Consider the following 25,000-nt stretch of genomic DNA (forward strand, 5'->3'; position numbering starts at 1 on the left):
TACATTTAAAAAAACATTTCACGTATGATGCACTCATTTTTTGCAAATGGATTTTGATCACAAAGAGAGAGGAACAAATTAGTGATTAATTGTGAGCTATTGAGAGGCCCCATTTCCTGTTTTCATTGTGCTTCCCTAATGAATCCATTTTTAGCTGCAAAATACTCTCTGAACGATAATTTGAGCATAGGCAATGAGTATTTTTCTGGGAATCACTTATTGTTCAAGCGAAGGCTATTGATTTAAATGAAGAACCAATCTTAAAACGGAAAAGCAAAACCAATCTTTCAAAAACTCTACGGTTTAAATGCCAAAATAAAACCTTTAAAAGCTTCTTTTTGGTGAAACATTGGTTCTTTGTTGTTAAATCAGAGAGCTTTTTTGCTATCTGTCTCAGCAGATAAATGCACCAATTCTTTACTGATGCATTCACTTTCAAGGTTTCAAAGGTTTTTGCATTACCGCCTATTAGAGATACTGTAGCGATTGTCCGCAAACCTTTGCACTTTTGAATTGTAATTTACAAATTTCGGGAAAAAATTATTTTGCAAGATCTTGTAAGATTTTGACCGAAACTTGACCGACAATGTGTTCAAAGATTTTGCCAAAAATCTTGGTTGGGCTAATCTTCACTTTTTCTATAAAGTCAAAAATATCTGATACAAAAACGAACCGATTTATGATTATTGAGAAGAAAATATTTTTTGTTTTTTGAAATTTTAGTAATTCTTTCTTAATAAAATAAAACAGCCCTAAAATTATTTTAAAAAATATGAGAATTCATATTGTTATGCCAATTCACTAGTTTCCTCTGGGTTTTTGACAATGATTTGGATTTGTCGTTTTCAATTTTTTTGAAAGAAAGCTACATAAATGGTGACTGACGTCTCAATGTTATTTATAGGTATTATGTAGTTCAAAAGAGACATCAAGATAAGCTTTGATCAATTTCACATATTATTTTAACTGTTTATTAGCTTAGTTTTGTAGCAAAAACTGTACCCAGCCTATAACTTTTCATTTAAACAAGGCGGCTCGTTAATGTGCGTTCGCACATGATGTTCCGACCCGAGCTCATCTACATTTTTGACTAAAATGTCAACCAAATCAAGAGATAACAAAAATAGATGTTTGAGTTTAAAACAATCGTTACACATTCTATCTACTAATTGAATTACTAATGCCATGCTTCATTACAGCACCAACGTGACCTGACATTGAAGAGACTAGAAAAAAATAGCACCAACAAAATTTTGGCGGCAAAAAATGAATATCTAAATTTAAAAGCACCTGGTAACAACGTCAAAATGCAGTCAGATAAAACCTTAACTACACAAGTTTACCTTTTACTAACTATACAGCAGATGAAAAGTTTTCTTAACGAGACTAGGTAACAAGCCGACAAAAAGAACGAACAGTGAGGCGAAACTTAAAAATTAATCAACATTTTTTGCACCAAGAAAGTTCAAAAATCTTAAAAAACATTGGTTTTTTTTAATAAAAAAATCCTTGATAAATTACTAAAAAGTCATTACAAAACCAAAAGCACCCGTCTGTGGTCAGACTATGCCATAGAAACAAACTAAAGAGAAACTCAAAAAATTACAAACGATTTGCGAAAACACAAACCTTTGCTACCATTAAAATCAATACCTATCATCTGAATATGTATTTTTAATTCAGTTGTTATTTCTGCTATTTCAGTTGAAGGATTTATACTGAAAGATTAAATAAGTTTACTTGGGCCACATTTAAAAACCATTGGGATCTGTTATTACGCGATTGTTCTGAAGGAAGAGAAAAAGAAACGCAAAAAATGGCCATTCAATAAACGTTCAGAAAAACGAAACAACAGTGGCACATAATATCAATATATATGTTATTTCTTGAAATACACGAAATTCGATGGGACATCTGATTGATGAATAGAAGTTAAATTTGACGAAAGGAACCTATTCGCTATATACTGAATGTTTCGAGCAACATCATCCATTCAGTCCTCAATTAAAAGCCTATGAGATCTGTGAGCAATTTACGGCTACCTAAAGAACAAAAACAGCGAATTCAGGAAAAAAAATTGAGCGACAAAAGGGTCGAAGGCATTAAAAAAATGAACTTTTCACTAAACACTCTTCAATTTTAAATTAATTTTTCAGGAGCAATGGGAAAACCTTTTTTATCAATAAAATTTCAAAAAATCAACAAATATAAACAAATACATTAGACGCACGAAAATTGCGGGAAAACACGTATTATCAACGCCATTAAATTCATTAGCCTTCAACGGAAGCCAGTATATACAATAAATGATGCCTCGAGGGGACAATAAGTTTTTTTGCCAATCGTATTTCATCAATAAGACCTTACAACAAGTTAATGACTATGAAAACAACAACAGAGAGAGGCAAAAACCACAAATTCAGTAGAAAAGTGCCTGAAGAAAATGTCGAAGCAACTCAAATCATAAGCTCTTCCCTGAAAACTTTATTTATGATCCGTTGAACTTCTTCCCTAAACCAATAGGGACTCTCAGCAGTAAGATGATGTGATAAGATTTCAAAAGGATCGAAAAACAAAATAAAGTACCCAAAAAAAAAATATGAATTCTCGTGGCATTGATGTTTTAAAACTAATAGGTAGAAGATAAAACCGCTAACCAGATTAATTTTGGCTATAGTAGAACGGAAATGGATTCTGTTAGAACCAACAATGACCAAGAGTATTCACGAAAAAAAATTAGGAATGGTTGAATTTCAAAAAAGTTTCGAAAAATTATTTTTAAACCCTTAACAGCCAGTAAACTCAATCTTTCATCGGAGCTCAATGACGATGCTCAGATATAACCCATAGGGAGGAAAATGATGTCTGTCATGCATAGATAGTTAAAAAGACATCACAATAAGTCTTATGACAGAAAACAATAACAAAAACAGCAAAAACTAAAATTCAGTAGAAAAATGCGAGAAGAAAGTGTCGAAGACAATTAAACCATTAGCTATTCTCTGAAAACTTTCTCTGTGATCCACTGAACGTCCTCTCTAAGCCAATTGGATTACAATAATCTTTGGATAATGTGATAAAGAGTTCAAAAGTGACCAATAATTCAAAAAATCCAAAAAAAAAATTTAAAAAAATTGAAATCTTTGTCATTGAAGTCATATAACCAATAGCTAGAAGATAAAACAGCTAAACAGAATATTTTTAGTCGCAGTAAAAAGCAAGTGGGTCCAGTCAATACTGAAACTCACTAACAGTTCAAGAAAAATATAGGAATTGTTATTGTTCAAATAAAATTTTCGAAAAATGATTTTTATTTTAACAGACATTAAATTCAATAGCTTTCAACGGAAGTCAATAAAAACGCTCAAAGATGCCCCGGTGGCAGTACATTTATGTTTGTCATGCATAGGTATTCATTATGAGATCACAGTAAGTATAATGACTATTAAAACAACAAAAAAAAAACAGGAGAAAACCAAAAAATCAGTAGAAAAGTGCAAGAAGAACGTGTCGAAGCCATTTAAACCATAAATTTTTGTTTAAAATTTTTATTGGTCATCCACAGAACATCGTTTTTAAGCTAATGGGAACTGTCAATATTTGGATAATGTGATAAGATTTCAAAAGTAACCAATAATACGTAAAAATCCAAAAAAAATTTTAAAAAATTGAAATTTTTTGTCATTGAAGTCATATAACCAATAGATAGAAGATAAAACCGCTAACCAGTTTAATTTTGGTTGCAGTAGGAAGGAAGATGGTGCTCTCACCCCTGGACTGACTTACAATTCACTATAATAAGATTATGATTCTTTAATATTCAAAAAAAAATTCGAAAAGTTATTTTTTAAGTCTTAACAGCCATTAGCCGCCCCCTCAATGAAATAGACATGTTCACTTAATGCTCATTATGGAACATATTGCACTGTTAGTCAATGAATCCCTACCATAGGACTCCAAAAAAAATAGTAAAACTTCAAAAAGAAATTCAAAATTTCATTCAAAATTACGAAAACTCAGAATCGAAGCCAAAAAAAAACATGAGCAATTCCTTGAAAACGACGTTTTTTGTTCATTGCGCTTCATTCGACTATAAAGGAGTTTTGTCATTAATAGAACGTCGATATAAAATGTGACTTGTCTCTAGGTGACTTAAAAAAGCCAAAAAGAGAAAAGTTTTATTAAAAAAAGGGCTCTCAATTAGAGTTCGATTTTTTTTGATAGTGAACTTCCCTATGAGACCAGAACTAGTCTTTCTATCGCCTTGCATTCAACTTTTACGAACTCAAAATTTATTCTTTTTATAGAAATTTGAATTAATGTTTTCGTAAAAAAGATCTTAGTTTGAAGAAAATTGTACTAAAAGTGAACAATCATGCTAAAGATCCCATTGTTCACAGAAAACTTCAATCCTCGATAACTCCTCGAAAAAAACGAAATTCAAAAAAATCTTTTTACTTTTGAATTCTACGCTGGACCAGCTTTTTAATGATACCACTCACATTTCTCTACGACGAATATATCGATCGGCCAAAATTCACTGAACAAAAAAAAAACCCATTTGAGTATATAGTTCCTTCCCCCACAAGTGGGGTCGGAACAATAAAGTCAGCACACAGGCCATTTAATGGTAAAAACGCATTCTGAAGCTTGATATTTGAGAAGGCAAGAAAAAAGAAGACACTAACTGAGAAAAACTGTCATGTCATAAAAATACAACACTGTTGAAGCCGCCCACTTTTTCCAGAGATATAGAATAATCAATAAAAATTTTACAAGAACGGCCTTTCAGTTGGCAACATTAGCTACAAGGAAAACTAACCACCTAATCTGAATTAATCTGTATTCTAACTGTTTAGTAGTTTAGTTTTGTAGCAAAAACTGTACCCAGCTTTTAGAGTTTGGAGCAAAATTGAGAACGTTTTTTTTCTACGTTTTATAACTTTTCATTTAAATAAAGTAAGCACACAGGCCATTTGATGGTAAAAACGCATTCTGAAGTTTGATCGTTGAATAGGCAAGAAAAAAGAAGACACTCTTCACTGAGAAAAACTGTCATGTCCATAATTGAAAGCAACAAAACATTAGCTCCTCTGCAAATGAAGATCGATCAGATCAAAACGTAGGGGCCAGAAAACAAAACTAGTTTAACAACAAAAATTTAGATAAAAAACGAAAGAATTGAGAAAAAAATTCAAAATTTCAGCGGAGACTTTACACAAATGTTCACTAGATTATCAGTTTTTCTTCCAATTTTCACCATCTTCTAATCTCCTCTACTTCATCTCTTTTTTGAACTTCTGTTTAACTACATCAGTTGACAGTCATCGGAATTTCGGAATTTTGATAGTTTCGGAAAATTTCAGATGAGGAGGCTCGCTAACGTGTCATGGCACCTAATTGACCCAAACTGCTCTTCATTTTGTAATTGTCTAACAAGTGTGTGAGAGTTCACCCTCAAGTTTTCTTTTAAAGTGTTGGAACTATTGTTATTTAAAAATTGATAGACTCTTGAAAAAGGTAAAACGTGTATGTCGTGTTAAAATCTGTGAGATGAAACTTCCTTTACTCATTAGTATAAACATAAAACAAACAAAAAAATTAGAAATCAACTCAAATTAAATGTTTTTTGAGTAGAACAACTTAATCAAGTATAGAATTAAATTTAACAAGCAACAAACAATGAGATCAAAAAATCAACTTCTATCTGGTTTTAAAACTAGATGCTAAACATTGATTTCTTCTAAGTAAACACTTCATTATCATCAAGCTTCGTTCGCTTCTATTTTACATCGCCTCGACTTCAAGTTTTCAATTGGGATTTGTTCAGATGCCAATAAAATGACCTCTGCACTCAAATTAAACCCTAATTTTGAGAATGCCAAATCAAATCAAATGTAAATAGATGTCACCAAAGCCAGATAATCACATTGTAAATCATGAGAGAGGTCAGTCATATTTTACTACTATAAGTATAATATGGAACTCATCAAATGATTTATCTAACAAGTTGATTAATAAATCATATAAACCAACCAATACGAAAAAAATGAAAGAGTGAACTCAACAATGGCCCAAACAGTTATAATAAAAAAACAATTTTAAACACTCATCATCACAATCAACTTTGTTAGAAAGCCGGACAAAAACAACAATTAAAAAGACGTTTGATTGAAATCTAGATCTTGTTGAAAATCAATGGCGTCGATTTGCATCAAAATACAACACTGTTGAAACCGCCTACTTTTTCCAGAGATCTAGAATCATCAATAAAAGTTTTACTTGGCAACATTAGCTACAAGAAAATTCACCACTTAATCTGAATTTATCTTTATCAGAGAGCCAGCTTGACGTGCTATTAGTGAGAATGGGGACAACAAAACAACAATTACTGGCAAAACATCAAAAAATTTCTCTCAAAAATATCATAGTGCAAAACCAATAAAATTAAACAACTAATTATGATCACTTTTTTCGAGAACCTTATTAAAAAGATTGTCTTGGAAGTACTTTAACTTGACCAAATTTTGACCAATACAGATGACATTAATCCAACAAAAAAGTCACCAGTGAGGTGCTATTTTTTATAGAAAGCTTAATGTTTTCTGAAAAAGCGTAGGATAAGCTTCACAACCTTTAAATGTCAAACGGACACCACCCAGTAACTTTTGTCTCCTCATAAGGCTTATCGGATTGAAACTAACCATCACAGGAGAGAAGACAGTAGAAAAAAATAAATATAGTTAAAACTCAATGTTGTATATTTTTTTTAAAAAAACCTCATTTATATTTCTACTATTTACTATCAATTCTCAGTTTATGATGTGACAGAGCAAGAGCAGAAAAATAGCAGCAGAAACCGCTAGAACCAAAATTCTACTTTTTTCAAAAAGCATTTAGTGTCACAATCAAAAAAATTTTGGTGAAGAAATCAAAACGCGACTAAATCGAGAAAATACGAATATAATTCAGTCAGGGAGAATCTAAAGTACTCCTTCCGCGACTCTCAGATAAAACTATAGAAAAAATTGTAATTAAAGCATCAACTAAGAAATGCAGTAATTTCTGAACAAAATAAACAATTCTGAAATAATTAACTGAATATATTATATTGGTTAATTAAGATCTCATTTGAACCTCAATTAGAATGTGTTAGTTTGTTCAAAGTTTCTGACAGTTTAATCAAAACACATAGTGTTAAAGTCAATTTATTTGCTCACAGAACAATTCAGAAAAGTGTTTCTATGCACCATTAAAACAAATGAATCTTGCTTAGAATACTTTGACGAGCAAAACCAGAATTTAAATGACCACAATTGAAAAAAAGGCTCTAAAAACGAGAAAACTTATGATCAATTCTAAGTCTGATATATCTGAAAAATCAAGTTGAGACCAACAATAAACTGGTTATCAAGTCAAGGTTACTACGACGCGGTACTAAAGTATATAGGCAAACACTAATAAATAGTGACCAAAAATGGCCATAAATTTGAACAAAATCACAGTGCCATGTCAACTGTTTACAAAAATTGTTACAACTCTTAGAAAATGGCATTTAAAAAAAACACTGTGGTTCATTAATTCCATACTCTACGGCTGACTGGCTTCCTAGTGATACCAATCACTACCCTCTACGAGAAGGATATCGATTGGTCAAAGTTCACACTGTGTTCACACTATCCGATAGATAGGATTTTAAACCATTCCAAGACCGGACCACGGAAACCAAATTTTTCCATTTTTCTTTCAAGGAATTTATCCGTTCACTGTGTCAAAAGCTCTTTGTAGCTCTAAACAGCCGTACAATTATTTCCATCGATTTTTCTCTACGGATGGTTTCAACTGCGCTAGTCATTGTAACACTTTAGATAGCCTATCGTTTTCAATATTCAAACGATGAAACAATTTTTTTGGATTTCAGAATGTTACGGAGGGGAGAGGAGTGGGAACTTTATGCGCCAACACACATTACCCAGCCTCATTGTTTTGTTATCTTGAGATCTTTTCGAGCATGCCTTGCTGCATTTGTTTCCTCGTTTCCGCTATGTTAACTAATTTTTCGTTTTTTGTGAACAAAAATGTAGAACTGAATCGCCTACAGGTTAATATTGTTGTTTGTCGTGAAATTTCAGTCACTCCCTCTCATCATGAAAAACGGTACAATATCTATTGCCGCATAATAAATCTTTTGTACAAATTCTTCAACGTGGTCATTGATTTATGACCCCCTTGTGCATGCCGTTCATTCCGATGTGCTACGTGTTCAATATCACACTGTCATGTCTCTGATTCAGATCTGTACTGCATTGGAGGTCTTTTTCATGTGATACCTTAGAAAAGTGACATTTACAAAACAGTAGTATATCAGTTTATTCCTAATTATCGTAATCTGTTCCTCTATTTAGCAATCATAACAAAATATCAACAAAATGTTTCAGCCACGGGTTTTATGAAGCGAAACCTAGCAAGAAGTAACCGTATCAAAAACATTTCAATGTGCATTAAACTTGAAAGAGTGCTATTATTGTATCAACTGATTATGGTAAATATACTTCAGATAGTTAGTCTGAGATTTACTCATGCCTAAACTACCCCGACTCCATTTAGACGTGTTTTGATTGAAGCCGGATATTTTGTATACATGCATTTGTTATTGATATTGTAGAATGACGTGGAATTGTAATTGTTTTCCCCGCAACAGCCGGCGAATACATTTGCTTCAAAGAGGATTTCTCCCCTCTGATCCCTATTTGTAATCTCATTAAGAGCTTTATGAGCGGAGGTTGAAAATTGAAAGTTTAAAATAGGGTGACTGCTTTTGATCTTTGGGAGGTCAAAGCATAACTTAAACAGATTAAAAGACAATCGTTTGCAGGTTTGATTGTACTGAATTTGGTACAAATCGGTTGTTTTGTCTACAATAGCAAAAAAGAAAGCAAAGAAAACCCATAAGCTGGATTGCAACAAAGCATTATGGCTTGCATTTCGGTATTTAATTGCAACAATTGTTGCAGCTAATTAGGGCGGAGAAAGTGTCCACCTTGTTGTCTGATCAAGTTATTTGAAGCTATTGTGTTTAACTCTGACATGGCAGAATAATATGACACTAGTTTTGGGGAGAGCTTAATGAATTAGTTTTAGTATTAGGGAAAATATGATATATATCTGCATTAATTCCATTGATATAGTGCACCCAAGTCCAGAAAAAATTTTGGCAGAATCTTGAAGACGATTCTTCGTCTTACACAATTTTCTTCCAAAATCTTGCAAGATAAACTATATTCAACTACAATATCTTGCAAGATAAACTTATTGTTGAAAGATCTTCACACAAACATTAAAAAAATTATGGATGGAAAAAACGCAATTTTTACAAACATTTTATTAATCTAACAACAGTTGTCGGACTATGACGGTCCTCAAAGAAGATTCTATAAGTTTCTTGCCACTTATTGCTTCTAATGCTTATCGTGTTAGATGCAAAATTATAATCGTCATCCTTCGAAATTTATGCTACCCGGGTCAAGGTGTCAACGCTAAAAATCAATAAAAAATGTAAGAAATGCGGTGAATGCGGTAAAAAAAATAAAAGAGTTGCGATTTTTAGCGTTGAATGCGGTGAATGCGGCGGAAAAGAAGAATTCACCGCTAAGGATTGCAAATCTTACAAAAGTTAACCGCTAAATATCCCTACCGCACAAAATATTGCAAAAAAGACGTACGAGTAGCAGTGAATCCACTGCGAGCAGTGAAAAAAAATCACCAGTAAAAATCGGAAACCGGAAATTTTCACCGCTAAGTTAGCGCAGCTTTCCGTCCACTCAAATTTTTAATGAAATTATGTACGATTTGATGTGAGCGCGTTGACAGCTTTGAAAAAAATATTTGTAGCAAAATTTACTGAAATGCGCACATAGCTGCAGTAGTGGTAGGGTAGCAAATGTTGTATTTTTTATTCTAATTTATGTTGATTATATGGTGATTCCATTTATGATATTTTTATTACTCTTAAGTTGCTATTTTTATTGAAAAAATTAGTAGCAACCAGGAGACAGATGAAAGACTTTTAACCTTCAAAGAATTTGTTACCAAAACAACGCATATAAGTTTAAATGCGATACAAGAAGTCAGAATCAAAAAGATTTATCGATTTAACTTCACAGGAAAAAGGTTAAATTTTCATCACTTTTCAGTGGCATATAACCAAACCAGATTTTTTAAGAATATTGGATTTTAAACCGTAAAAAGGAACTTTTCAAATTAGTTCAAACTCATATTCAGAGATTACCTGTGTTTGTGAAGTCTGAAACATTTACAGTTTTTGGTGTAGTATCTCTAGAGAAAAGTTAGATTTTCATCTATTTTTGGTTTCATATCAGCAAATAATATTTTTCAGAAAAAAGTGGTTTAAATCGGAACAACGACTTTTTAAAATCTTTTGCAAACTCAAGGCCAGAGATCCATTCACTCTAATTCGTTGAGCTAGCTACTGATTCGCTCATTAAAAATGAGTTCTGAATTTTTGGGAATGTCAAGATAGCAAACATAAAATCGACGTGGTGTCGTCATCCAAATATGCTACATTGGTACTTACAAAAACTTATATGAAGTGATTGCTTTTGAATGAATCAAGTTCCAGAAACAAAAGCGAGAAAGCTGTGGTTGAATGTTTAGTTTTTCAGAGGAAATCTATCCTTGTTTTATTCATTAGGAGCTAATAATAATAAATTCAAATTCATAGTCAGAGATTCCCTACGTATGGGAAGTCTAAAACAATAAGAACTTTTGGTGTAGTTTCTCCAGAAAAAAAATTTTTCAACAATGAAGGCACCGAGAAGATAAAAATCACTCCTAAGAACCGCATATCTTAGTTCAATAAAAATCAATGTGTATTATTTGCGATAATTTTTTGTAAGATCTGCAGATTTTAGCGGTGATATTTTTTCTCACGGTTTAAGCGGTGAAAACAAATGAATTCACCTCTAAAAGCCACAAACCTCACAAAATAACGCAAATGTTTTAACCGAAGTTTTTTTAAAATAAATTAAATTCAAAATAATATCCTTGAAGTAAGTGACAGATGGCGCAGTGGAAAAAGAAATTGTTGGAATCAAGGAGTTGAGGGGATTGAACCCGTGTGCGGAAGGTTCTTTGTAAGAATTCCAATGAATGCGGTGAAAATAAAAATTTCACCGCTGGAAACTGCAAATCTCACAAAAATTCACTACTCATGGCTAAAAGGTGAGGACATGTCTTAATGTTTTTATAATTTTTAGTGTGTCTCTTATCATAACCACAGTCAAACATGTATTTTAATCTTAAAAATTTAAAAAATCTCAGTTTGTAGGAGATATATGTTTTCTATTTTTTTGCGAAACGCTGACATTGCTCGACTTTGACTGGTACCTTAAAACCTGCAGGTTTTGAACTATATAAAACAGTAATTACTATAGCCCCCTCCCACTCCGCCCACAAAAGTATAGCACTCCCATTATGGTATAATTATCATTATTTGAAAATGAACATTCAATTTGAAATGAAGCTCATGTGAGAAATTCGAAACATATTTTGTTAAATGGAACTTGCTCTGTAGGAACTGCGAAACTCTAAGTTACATGCTACCCAATCCAACGTGCAGCGCTGAGATAGGATTCAGACTATTCAGACTAACAGAGGTCAACATTCATCCTTTTCAGGCCAACATAGGTCAAACATTCATGCTTTTTAGATTGACATCAACATGTAGACATGCTGGATAGGCTAACTGATAGCCCTAAGCTTCAAATACAAATATTCAGAGGTGAGTTAAAGTGAAATCTCATGATTCAATAATGGATTGCTCTGCAACTGAACTCCGGAAAGTCGTGCTCATTCTTGACATGTACTCTAATACGATTCAAAGTTTTCATTCTATGTCATGTAACTTGTTCTTACATTACATTGATCTTTTGGTTCTCAAATCCTCTAAACACAACTTTGTTTGACGCTGTTTTGTATAAAGATGACTGCTGTCTTTCATCTTAACAGCTGAAAAATTTCCACCAGAGCGCACAAGAACTTTGCAAGTTTGAAAACATCTATAGACTTTGACTTTGATCCTACAAAGTGATAGAGTCGTTAATAAAAAAAAAGTGTCCTTAAAAAGTGTTTAGATTGACGACTCTCAAGAGAGATTGAAAACAAAGCAAGTCGGGTTCAACAATAAATGCCATATACACACACCAAAAAACTTTCCTGCCGTCTAAAAGACTACGTCAGATGCAAACATGACAATCTTAAAACAGTAATTTTTACCCAGAATTCGCTAACACAGCAGAAAATCTATTCTAAATGCAAACAAATGATGCCAAACTAAAATCAACAAGCGAATAATAGCTGAATGCTCCGGCGAACTTTACCGTGTTTCACCAAGGCAGTAAATATATCTTTGTGATGTATAAGGGTGTCATCGTTTGAAAAACGAGCTCCAGGAAAAAACTACTAGTGCTTGACCTGGCGATACTGCTACAAAAAACCAACCTGTATCCCAAAATTTTTCGACCAAATGGATTTATAAAAAATCAGTTCACCGAACAACAGTCCCAAAAAATTGCAGCGAACCATACTTATTTGAAAAGATTGTGGGCCACGCCATTAAAATTGTGTTTCAAATTCAACCCTCTGGACTGAGTTTTGCGGCTAATTGTTCCGACCCACTTTTAGTGGGGGAAGGAACTATATACTCAAATGGGTTTTTTGTTCAGTCAATTTTTGTCGATGGATACATTCATTGTAGAGAGCTGTGAGTGGTATGTATCAATAGAAAGACCTCAAGCGTAGAAAATGGAATTATAAACATTTTTAGATATTTGCTTTTTTCAGTGAGTTAACGAGGTTTAAAGTTTTGTGAATAATAGACATATTTCCGCTGTTTTTATTCACATTTTCCGGAAATTTTGTCAGATTTGTTCAATATATTAAAATTGTTTTCTGAAAGTGTTGTTTGTTTTAATTTCTAATGATAGAACAGTGTTGATGAAAATTGTTATCTAACTTTTAGGCTCAAATATTCGCTACAAATTTCAAAAAATTAGACTTCTTCATCAAAAATTGCTGGAAATAAGCTTCCTTAGTCAATTTTGCATAAATTTTTGGAAAGTGAACACCTTAAAAATGGTGACACAATTTTCCTCGGCTCATGAGAGGGCTGATTTGCTTCTCTGCTCTCTTTGAAAATTTTATCGTTTTGAAATTTTGCGGGTTCTTAGCTAATATAACTCGATAATTATACAAACCGCGTCGTTTTTCTTTGATAATCGAACTGTTTTCTCAAATTATCTATAACTATTGCCCCGAGAAACACTGAAAAACACTAGTTTTGGTCTAATCATTAAATTTTAAAATCCGAAAATAATCCGGATTGTAACCAATGGCTCTCGTTTTTCTAAATAAATATTGCTTTTTTATGTTCAGTAAAGAATAGAAACCTTCATATCGAAGCTCATTATTGACATTAAAAAATGCCAGATAATGCTTTTAGTTTTTTAGCTGAAACCCTATTGCCGTGTTGACTTTTAAAGTCATTTTGTATTCAAATTAAACAATGGGTTATAGGCCTTTGCCACTATTTGACCCTTATTTTAGTTAACTTGTAGCTTAATTTCAGCAGTGAGAGAGCACTTCTCCAACCTAATTAAAATTTAACCTCTTTTTTTGGCTTTACATTTCATGAAATTGTTTTTTGGCTGTGATCCTAAGATTTTGGCAAAAAAAGTTGATTTTTGGACATTTGCCCATTTTTCAGGTTCCTTTTTTTGGTTTTGTCAAATTATCAAATTGTCGATAACTCACTACGCGCATTGTTGGTGTTCAAAATTTAGGTAATTTGAACTTATAATTTTTCAGGGAATGGATTATAGCTTTATAGAAAAAGATTATATTTTTTTAAGGATTTTATTATAGCTTTAACGGTTCGACACCGTTTTCTAGAAGAATTTGATGTATTTTTTTTTCATTTTGTCTTTAAATGCATTATTCTTTTAGTCCATTTGATTCCTAGTCCCAGTGGTTCTGATGGGAGGATAAACAAACTTTTTTAAACATTTCAATTTACAGTTGATAAAATTTCATGACCTTAAAAGTAATTGTTTTTTAGATATTTCTTGCTTTGCATCTTTGGTTTTTTTTTACTTTTTGTTACCAAGTCCTATTAATTGCGGGTCAAATATCACGTTTTTGGCATTGAAGGAAGGTGGAAATGAATAAAGTTAATTTTTTAAATGAGGTTATTGTTTTAACGGCTTTGCAGCCCGTATATTTCCAAATTAAATAAATTATTTTTCAATTTTTGTCTGTGTTTGAGGTCCTTTTTGTAAGCATATGACATTTTTTGGTTAATTTTAAGTTTCAGTGTTTTTCGTTGAAGGAACGAAAGAACCTTGTAAATGATTTGACATCATAGCTAATGTTTTTCATGAATTTGAATCATATTGTTTTCAAAATACTTAAGTGCTTCTTGACTTTGCATCTTCTGTTCTTTTATGTCTATCATTAATAATTACCAGTGATCACTAAGTACAGGTCACATATCAAATTATTGGCGTCAAAAAAAGAGCAGTTGAACACATCTAAAGTTTTCAGCGAATTTATTGTGGTTATAACGGTTATGGAACAAGTTTTTCGATTTTTTTTTAGTTTTGTCTGTATTTGACGTTATTTTTGTTAACGTATAACGCTTTCTGATTAATGCCAGGTTTTAAGGGTTCCATTGGAGGAATAATCGAACCGGTTTTATAATTTTAGTTTATTGCTGATTGTTTTAATTACTCTGAAAATAATTGTTTGAAAGAAAGTTCTTTTTTAACTTTGCATCTTCTGTTCCTTTTTTGTCTATTTCTTACCCAATCTCATTAATAACTGGTCTGATATCAAATTGCTGGCATGAAAGGAAGACGAAATTAACATATTTAATGTCTTAAGTTGATTTATTATTGTTTTAACGGCTTAGACATTGATTTTCAAAAAAAAATGTTCTTTTTTTCTGTATTTGACGTTCATTTTGTAAACGTAGGACATATTCTGTCCAAAAAAAGTCTCAACGACCCCGTTTAGAGGAGCTGACAAACCTAAATTTTGGTTTCAATGTATAGCTAAAGATTTTCATGACCTTTAAATAAATTGTTTTTGAAAAAAAACACCGTTTTTAACTTGCTCTTTTATTTTCTGCTTGTTAGTCGCATTTATGTTAGTTCAAGAAAACGCGCAATCAAACGATTTTTAATCTCAAGACAAATATAATGGCCATAACGGCTTCGCCATTGCTTTTTTCGCAATATTTTTTTGAAAAATAAAGTAATAACGAAAGATCCCAATGTATTATCTGATAGAGTTATAAATGATCGTATTACAAACGTACTTAATGATTTCAGTTTGCATCCAATAGTTTTCATTACTTGGAACCAATTATTTTCAAACATTTTGCGCGTAATTTTCAGGTTAGCCGTTTTTATTGTTTTTTTTCTCTTTTTGTTACTGAGTCTAATTAAAGACTGGTTCCATATCTTTGCTTGTGATAGTAGTCAACTAATAAAATTTTTAGTCTTTTATTTTATGTTTTATCAGCCGCTATTTAGATTTTCTCATTAAGTTTTTCTAAAAATAGACATCGATTTTTGGATGTTGTTAATGTTTGTTGTTGTCATTTGATTTTGTTGTTTGTCTTGTCTCGTATTCTTAATAATTGCAAACCTTGACGTCCCTCTATAGCGGCACTTTTCAAAATTCCGCGGAGTGATCTGAGTCGGATGAAATTTTTTATTTATACACCAGTTAATTTTTTTTAAATTTTTCTATCTCTTCCTGATTTGGTAGACAATTAAGCCGAAAATGAGGATGAGTGGGGTCGGAACATTATGCTCGAACGCACAATACTAAGCCTTTGTGTTAACAATATGGGAAAAATGAGAAAGCAAACTTTGAGTAGCAACGTGTTTTGTCTATAGGTTGTGACTTCTCTCAAAACCAGAAAATTGAGAAATAATTAAAAATGTCACAATTAAATTGGTGTTTCAGTAATTAACCTTGTCGGAGAGCTAAACCTTTGTCAAAAGTGGTGTTTTCCTTCATTTCAACTTTCGCAAGTTTTTATAATTGTTTTTTAACCAAAATAAATGAATTATATCCTAAAAGCAACTGAGGTTAAAATACTTTTGCTCATTTCAAGATTCTCATGATGACCGAATTGCTTTTCTTTTTTAGGAGAATTTTACTTAAAAGGATTTATTAATTAAGATAAACCACAGTTAATTTGTGAGAGATTTGTTGAAACCTCAACGGATTTTAATGAAAACAAACAAACAGCCAGTTGGTTTGCGCCGTCGAAAGTATTATAAAAGGATCGACAAACTGAAGGAGCTGATCACTCAATAATCAAAAATCTGCTGATTTTACTTTCTTACATAAAGAAATGATGGGATTAAAAAAAGTTTTCAATTATTGTAAAGAGAGCTTTTGGAAATGAACGAATGAAAATGATAGCCTTAAAGAACAAGGAGATTCGTTAATGTGCATTTGCACATGATGTTCCGACCCGAGCTCATCTACATTTTTGACTTGATTGTCAACCAAATGAAGAGATAATCAAAAAAAGATCTTTGCGTTCAAAAAGTCTTTACCCACCCAAAGTACTAATTGAAATACATAATGCCATGTCTCATTAAAGCGCTTACGAGATCTTCCATTAAAAAGACTACAAGAAAAAAAAACGAAATCAGCAAAAACAAAAAATATCACGGCAAAAACTGAATATCAAAATTTAAAAACACCTTGCAAGAACGTCAAAATGCAATCAGATAAAACCTTAGCCACAAAAAATTACTTTTTCTTAACTACACAGCAGATGGGAATTTTCTTTAATGGGACTAGGTAACGAGTCGACAAAAAGAAAATGAGGCAAAATTCAAAAATCAATCAACATTTTTAAAAACGTTTCATAACTTCATACGTCTCAAAAACCCTTAGCATTTAACGAAATAATGGTTGTTAACGTAACAAACAAGTTATTACCGAACCGATAGGACCTGTATTTGTTTAGACCGACCAAGCCATGGAAACGAACTAAAATTGTAGAAAACTAAAAAAAAAGATGAAACAAATTGCGAAAACAAAAATTATTGAAGCCATTAAAATCATTAGCTTTTTCTGAATATTGTTTCCCTAACTTCAGTTATTATATATCCTAATTCAGTTAAAATTATGCTGAACGATTAAATAAGTTCACTCGGTCCTTAATTGATAATCATTGGGATCTGTTGTTACGCAAATATGCTAAAAAAAAACATCATTCTAGAATAGAACGAAAAAAACTGAAAAAAATTTAAAAAATTTGAAAACGAATGTCTTAAACTTAAAAGCTATTCGCTATAAACTGACCGCATCCACTAACATCATTCATGCAATTCTCAATTAGAAGCCTATAAGAACTCTCAGCGTTTTACGACTACACAAAGAATAAAAAACAATCAAAAACAGCAAAAGTAAAAAAAAAGAGAAAAAGTGTTCACGCCGGAAAAAGTGAACTTATCATTGAGAAACTTTCTATCTTCAATTATTTTTTAACAGCAATCAAATGCTTCTTCAATTAAAAAAATGAATTCAGAAAATCAACAAATATGGACAAGTATATCAAAACCACGGAACTTTTAAGAAAAACACGTAATATCAAGGCCATTAAATTCAATAGCTTTTAAAGGAATTAAATAAATTCCCTAAGTTATGTTTCGCTTGGAAGACTAAGAGGTTTGTCATCTATAAGACATCAATAAGACATCACAATAAGTCTTACGGTTACGAAAATAACAACAAATACAGGCAAAAACCAAAAATCCAACAGAAAAGTGCGAGAAGAAATTGTCTAAGTCATTTAAACCATAAGATTTTCTCTGAAAACTTTCTCTATGATCCATTGAGCGTTTTGCTAAAAAATGAGAACAATCAGTATTAAGATAATATTACAAAAGGAACCAAAATAATGAAAAATATATCCAAAAATTAAAAAAAAATAAGGAAAACTCGTGGCGTCGAAATCATAAAACCAATAGTTGGAAGTCAAAATCGCTATCCAGATTAACCGTGGTTAGAGTAGAAACAAAGGAGGCCCTGTCATTACAGAAAATGACATAGAGTTCAGAAAAATAGGTTTAAGGTCGGTTAATGTTCAGAAAAAAATTCGAAAAATTGCTCTTAATGAATTAACAGCCATTAGCTGTCCACTCAAAGCACTAGATAGGTTCAATTAATGATCATAAGGGAGCCTATTGTACTTTTAGTAAACGACTCCAGGTTATAGGACCTCAAATATTTAGTAAAATCTCAAAAAGAATATCAAAATTTCATTCAAATTTCCGAAAAGTCAAGAATGTAAGCCAAAAGAGAACAATTGCGATCACTCGAAAAAAATTTTGTTCATTGGGCTTCATTTGACTGTAAATGATGTTCGTTCCTAACGGATTCGTGATATAAAGTGACTAGTCTTTAAGTAACTTTACAAAACAAAAAAAAGCGAAAATTTTCCTAAGAAACAGCTCTCAAAGAGAATTCGAGTTTTATTTTTATAGTAAACTTATCTATGAGACCAAAACTAGATTTTTTGTCGCCTTTCGTCTATTAAGAATGAAAAAATGTTTCATTTAGTAGCGCGAATTGTAGTCTTGATTTAATATTTTATAGAAAAAAATATTAATTTGAACGAAAATTAAGCTAAAAGTGAACAAAATCATGCCAAATGTCCTGTGTTTACACAAAATTTTAAACCTCGATAACTCCTCGGAAAAAACCAAAATTCAAAAAAATCTTTCTAATTCCTAACTCTACGCTGGACGAGCTTTTTATGGATACCATTCACATTTCTCTACGATGGATATATCGATCGGCCAAAATTGTCCGAACAAAAAAACTCATTTGAGTATATAGTTCCTCCCCCCACAAGTGGGGTCGGAACAATTATGTTTTGTGTTAGGACTATCGGTATGTTTATGTTTTGTGAATTAGCGATTAGATTGCGTACACTACAATTTCCGTTATTACACTGATATTATGTCAACTGTTGTCAAGTTCTTTTTGGGTTTCGAAACAATTTTTTTAAATTAATTTTTGTTGATTATCATACTACGAGCACGTTCAATCCCGTGATTTGCTTTTTAATCAGCCATTAAACTGAAGAAGTTTCGTCTAATTAAAGTCAATTAGGCTTTCTTTGATTTTTGCTTTGAGAAAAAGCACGTTGCTCAAAAAACAAATCGTTGACAAATGTGACGGATATTTCCAAATTTACTCAAATTTGATCTATATTCGCCTTTCTGTCACTGTTTTCCATGCTCGCTTATAATTCTAATCTTAAAACATGTGGTCGTGAAAAAAACCGTCAAAAATCAATCAAATTTTCTTGTTTTCGTGCACGTTTTGCGGCGTAGTCAGTCGATGTTGATTATATCGGAACCTCTTACATATTAAAATGAGATATCCAGATACAGTTATGAGTTATAGTTCAATAACTTGAACAAAAAATTGCTTTTTTTGTGCTTCTAAGAATTAAAATCAATGCAAAAATCATAGAAAGGAGAGACGAGGTATGGAAATGTATTCATAGATTTTTTCAAAATAAGCAATATTTCGTGTGCTAATAAATAAGTGCAGAAAGAGGTGACCAACTTTTCATTCATGAGGCAGTAAATGACAGGATTGACAGCTGCAGATGTGGTGTAGAGCATGTTGACGAATAGCAACAGGTGATCACACAGTGCCTCGTGTCGCATGTAGAAGTCATCGTTGAATGCCAAGAAAGTGTACACTGAGAACACGGGCAGTCGTGTCACCAGGAACATTGTCACCACTGCCACGAACATCCGAACTGCCTACAACCCACACTTTTTACATCGCGTGACGATGCTTAAAAATTTTTTGGTTCTGAGTTCGCAAATTCTCGTTCGAGTGATTAAAAGCTCCACTGGGAGTATATATTTATCAAAAATCACACGATCTGTCAATTTTGTCACATGAAAAGAAATTATTTCATCAGTTTATTTGCTGGCCAGTCGGTGTAATCTTAATAGCATGCTGCAATTCAGCTTCTAACGTTGCGCTGAAAAAAAAACGGTTATGACTTCAGCAGCATCCGCGTAGATCGTAGTGGTACTTGACGTAGTGCTAGCTGAGTAAACCGATCTAAACCCACTATAGCCATTTTAGCTACAGCTTTGTTAATATGACTATTGGAGATTTAATTACCATCGAAAAAGAATATTAATCATTTGTTATATTTTTTGCATTTAATCTCTTACCATTATAATTCATCTTATCACAAGTAATAACTCTAGGGAGGAAAAAGGCTGATCAATTTAATCTGTATTCTTCAGTAAATCGATTTGCTACACTTAATAGTCCCTTTTTTCAAGCAGAGTTCTTATAATGCCCAGCTCATTGTCCATTGTCCAGCTCAGTTTTCCCGCTTATTGGCGTTTCCATTGGCATAATTAAAAATTCTATCGTTCCCCACTCGAGACTTCAACTTAAGAAAAGAAACAAAAGGCTAGTAAAGGAGTCAATATTGACAATAATTACACGCTCCCGTATCACAGTTAGGGTCGAGCTAAAAGTTTTCATGATTCGAGTATTTCTTTTTCATAACCCGGGTTGACCAAACTTACCAACCATAAAAAGTTCCATAATGGTCCCATAAAGTTCCATAAAATATTTTTTTCTATGAACTTGCTAAGGTTTGCAAGTTTCCATAATGGTCCATTTTATGGTTTGTAAGTTTCCATAAAATTAATGATGGTCGTGTTATGGTTGGCAATATATCATTATGGAACTCTATGGTTGTCAAGTTACCATTATGGAACTTTTTATGGTCGGTAAGTCACCATTATGGAACTTTATAGGGTTTGTAAGTTTACCATTATGGAACTTTCTATGGTTTTTAAGTTTACCATTATGGAACTTTCTATGGCTTGGAAGTTTACCCTTATGGAACGTACAGCTGTCGTTTGGAGCAAACCAAAAGACAATATTCATGCAAGACTGTTTTTTTTCTAACTTAAATCTGCCATTTGTCTTCTCAATAGGCGAACAAAAATAATTAAGACAACATTATTATCTAGAAAAACTACTCAAAAAAAGTTCGGAGAACAAATAAACTTTTGTAGGAATTAATCTCGAAAATGATCAATCTTTTTCAAACACATCTAGCAATGGGGCGAGGAAAGTCTTTGAGTTATACAAAATTTTGACCATTTTTCCGTAAATTTGAGAAGCAGTACATTCAGATTGTTTTCCAGACAACTCCACTTTAATATAGGAGAATATGTATTTGGAATTTTATAATACAGAATTTTTATGGAAAATTTGAAACCATGAAACGGTCCATAAAATTTTGTTTATGGCGTTTTATGGTAAGTACGGTACATTAAAAATAAAGTACAGAATTTTGAAATTTTATGCACAGAAACGTTGTTTTGGAACTGCATGTAGCTCTATGGACTGTTTCTCAGCCAAACTCAAAAATTTTTATGATCGTTGTATGTTTACTAAGTTTCCATAAAATCCGTACATGGCGTTTTATGATTAGTAAGTTTCTTTTATGATGGTCAACCCTGGAACACATATCGGTCGAGCATAGACTATTGACAACATTTAACTGTCGATTTACTAGTCTTTTTTATCAAGGAAATGGAATTTTGGGACTATTGTCAGCTTTTCTACATAAACATTTGGAGATGCTCTAATTCCACGCACGAGGCAAAACTGACGGTTTTACAACAGGGCAACCCAAAAAGGACATTTGTATTCTTGCCGATATAGACTTTAGAAATTGTGCATTCTTAAAATAAATCAGCTGTGGCCTGTAGACTATATATGCAAATTTCTTTCGATTAAGCAAGTTATGTAACTCGGAGCTCACCATCCTCATTAGTCAGCCACTTGCTTACTGGGTTGTTTTTTTTTAAAAAATATTTTTAGATTCTTCTATAATGAAATTGTTGAAGTTTTAATCAGAAAAATTAATTTATATTCTCACTTTTTAAACATTGAGGATCTTGAAATTCTACAACCATTGACTAGTTTAAATCCACTGGCAGCCATTGAAAGTGATTGCAAATTATTTTCGTCCAATGTGCCTTTTCCGGCCGAGAAAAAGGCCAACATAAAATTTGGGGTCGAGCAAAACCATAAAGTAACACTTAGAGTTTAGCTTCAGTCCTCCATCAAAATTGATCTTTTTGTGATATTTAGGCCTGACCTCAAACGTAAACAGGCATTTAACATTCAATTCCTTACACAAATCATAACTATGCTAACAAACAGCTATATAACCCACATTTTCTGCTCTTTAAGCGTTATATTTACTCAAAAAGTTTACCATAAGGCGTGAAAAGAAATGTGAAGCTTTAAACGAGATTTAATTCTCGTTTTCTACGTTTACACAGAAAAAATATTTACGCTGATGTGTTCTTTACAGTTTGCCACGCTCTTGTAATTTGAAAAGACCAATTTCCATGGACAAAAATAAAAACAACGAGAAACGCAAAAAAATGAGCTCCGACAAACAATCAATTGTTTAAGAGAACAAAGCAATCAGATGGAAGGAAACTGTTTGTTAGATGTTAAAACAAGCTAAAAATTCTAGTTCAATTAGAAAATTTGCCATTTTACAAAGAAAAATTGGGTTATTCAGAACCTCATTTTTGATCAATACAATGCACCTGCGCATAAATCAATTATGGTCAGCAATTTGCCGAAAAGAAAAGGAGAAGGAGGTACTGGAATGGTCACCAAATGCTGCCAATTTGAATGCAAGCGAAAATTTAAGGTGAAGTAACAATTTCGAAAGCAGACAGATCTTAGTGTAAAATTGGAACAAAAAGTGTCAGAAATTTGTCGCAGATGTCCTTAGAAAATTGTGTGATGGTTATAAAAACCAAATTATACATGTCTAAAAAGTTAACAGCGTAATGACTTGTTACTATAGAACTTAGTTTCGCTTATAATGTTTTATTATTGATGTTTGTTGGGCTTTATAACAGTTCTTCGGGTGTTCGTAGCCCAGGTTGAGGTGCCAGACCGAAAGTCGATATGTCCAGGCCGTCCCAGACGGAAAGTGTCTATGTCCAGACCCTCCCAGACGGAAAGTGCCTATGTCCAGACTATCGTGCGTTCATTTTCTTTTCCAGACCGTGTAATTTTGAACGCACGACGCCACCTTGTGCGTTCATTTCGGTCTGGACATATCGACTTTCGGTCTGGCACCTCAACCTGGGAGCTTTTTGGAACCATAGTGTATTAGTTGTATAATTTCTCAGGACAAAATTATAAATTGGCTCATTTAATTCTGAGTGAGTAACCTTTCGTTTGGATCTCATATGTCTGTCATCTGCCCCTCCCACACTGTCCCGCATAAGAATGCATCCAGTCCTAGCATAGGCCACACTGATCACGAGACATGGCACTATGAACACCAGAATCAGGTACCCCGCCAAAGAACTAAACACAGACAGAAATACTGCTTGTTTCAAACGTCAAAATGTACGGTATCCTTTTAAATGAAGTGTGACTGAAACAGAGTAAAATAACTTAACCAGCTGTCTGTCAACAAGTACGTATTGGTTTTATGTGGTTCTACTTGAAGTCACTGAGAACTTCTTAGAAAACATCTTTGAAGTAAATTATTGTTTAATAAACAAATTACAAAACCGAATTCAATGAAAACTTTTTCAGCTCGGATTCAAAATCTTGCAAGAATCTTGCAAGTTTTTGACTTCTGGAAAATTTATTTTTGTGTTTTTGGTAGCTAAAACTAACTGAAAACCAAATGAACTGACTATAACCAGAATATTTTATCAACAGAACTGAATCTAATTGACTTTTTTCATAAAAACCTCTTCAATGTGAAATCTTGCAAGAATCTTGCTCTTTCTTTTTTAAGTTCAACTTACCTAATAAACGACGAAGACAAACACTTTCAATCTTTTTCTCATTCTTTAAATCAAACGATTTATTTATAGAGAAACCAAAAGTTGGAATTTTTCTGTTAAAGATCTCTACAATAATTGAGAATCTTTTTTAGTGGTAAAATATTCTGATCAATGTTCAATCTAACTATCTTCCTTTTGAGGTTTAAGTGAACCTATTTGATGCCTTCAGTTGATAGCTGTTGTTATTAATTGCCTTGAAGTTATTTCAATCCAAAAGTATGAGTGTGTTTTTGAAGTTTAATTTTTTTTGTTCTTCTTTCAGTCGATTTGTAATAGGCTCATCTAAGAAAGGCAACCTCAACCTGTATGTGTGTGTATCTGGGTGTATATGAGTGTGCATGTGTGCGTGTATGTTGATTTGTGTGTGTATATGTGTGTATGGGTTTGTGATATGTGTGTGTGCATGTGCGTGGGTGTGTGTGTTTTGTAATGTTTTTGCGCGTGTGTGTGTGTGTGGGGGGGGGGTGTGTTAGCTACTTTATGTGCTCTGTTTGGTTTATTTGTTTTCTAATTTAATTTGTTTCGGAAAGAGCGTTCTGAGCCTGGTTTTTTGCCTAGTGCGCTGCACAATTATTCTATAGCTATTTAATGTAACTCCGCCACTGCCGGTCCCAGCCAGCAAGGAAAAAGGAGGAGAGTTAAAAAATCGTAGTGGAAAAAACAAAGTCGGTTTTTTTAAATTGACTTGAGATAATTTTCTGACATAGTATTACTTTTTTGTCCTTAGCGTTCATTTTCAGCTCGACCAGTCGCCCCCTGCAGCCAGGTAATAAAAAAATGTGGATTCAAAACCTTCCAAGAATCTTGCAAGTTGGATTCAAAACTTGCAGGAATCTAGCAAGAATCTTGCAAGAAGTATTCTCTTGCAAGATAGCTTGCAGGATTCTTGCAAGTTTTCGAATTTTTTAATCACTGGGGTACGCTTTCACTTGTTCTAACAAATTCGGTGGATCCTCTTTTGTTCACATTCCATCACCTCATGTCAAGATTAACCG

The 25,000-nt window shown here is 32.7% G+C and overlaps 1 protein-coding gene across 1 annotated transcript in view; it reads right to left on the minus strand.

Annotated features, from left to right (window-relative positions):
* LOC142349178 (RYamide receptor-like) overlaps positions 1-25,000 on the minus strand; it is a 100,244-nt gene that overhangs the window by 1,747 nt on the left and 73,497 nt on the right. Inside the window, exons 2-3 of the mRNA XM_075400594.1 lie at positions 23,376-23,514; positions 19,687-19,889 (exon numbers count right to left, since the gene is read on the minus strand). Of these exons, the coding sequence (XP_075256709.1) occupies positions 19,687-19,889; positions 23,376-23,514 (342 nt within the window). The remainder of the gene's footprint in view (positions 1-19,686; positions 19,890-23,375; positions 23,515-25,000) is intronic.

This window comes from Convolutriloba macropyga, chromosome 1 (genome assembly GCF_964194025.1).
Source record: "Convolutriloba macropyga chromosome 1, txConMacr16.3, whole genome shotgun sequence".
NCBI lineage: Eukaryota > Metazoa > Xenacoelomorpha > Acoela > Convolutidae > Convolutriloba > Convolutriloba macropyga.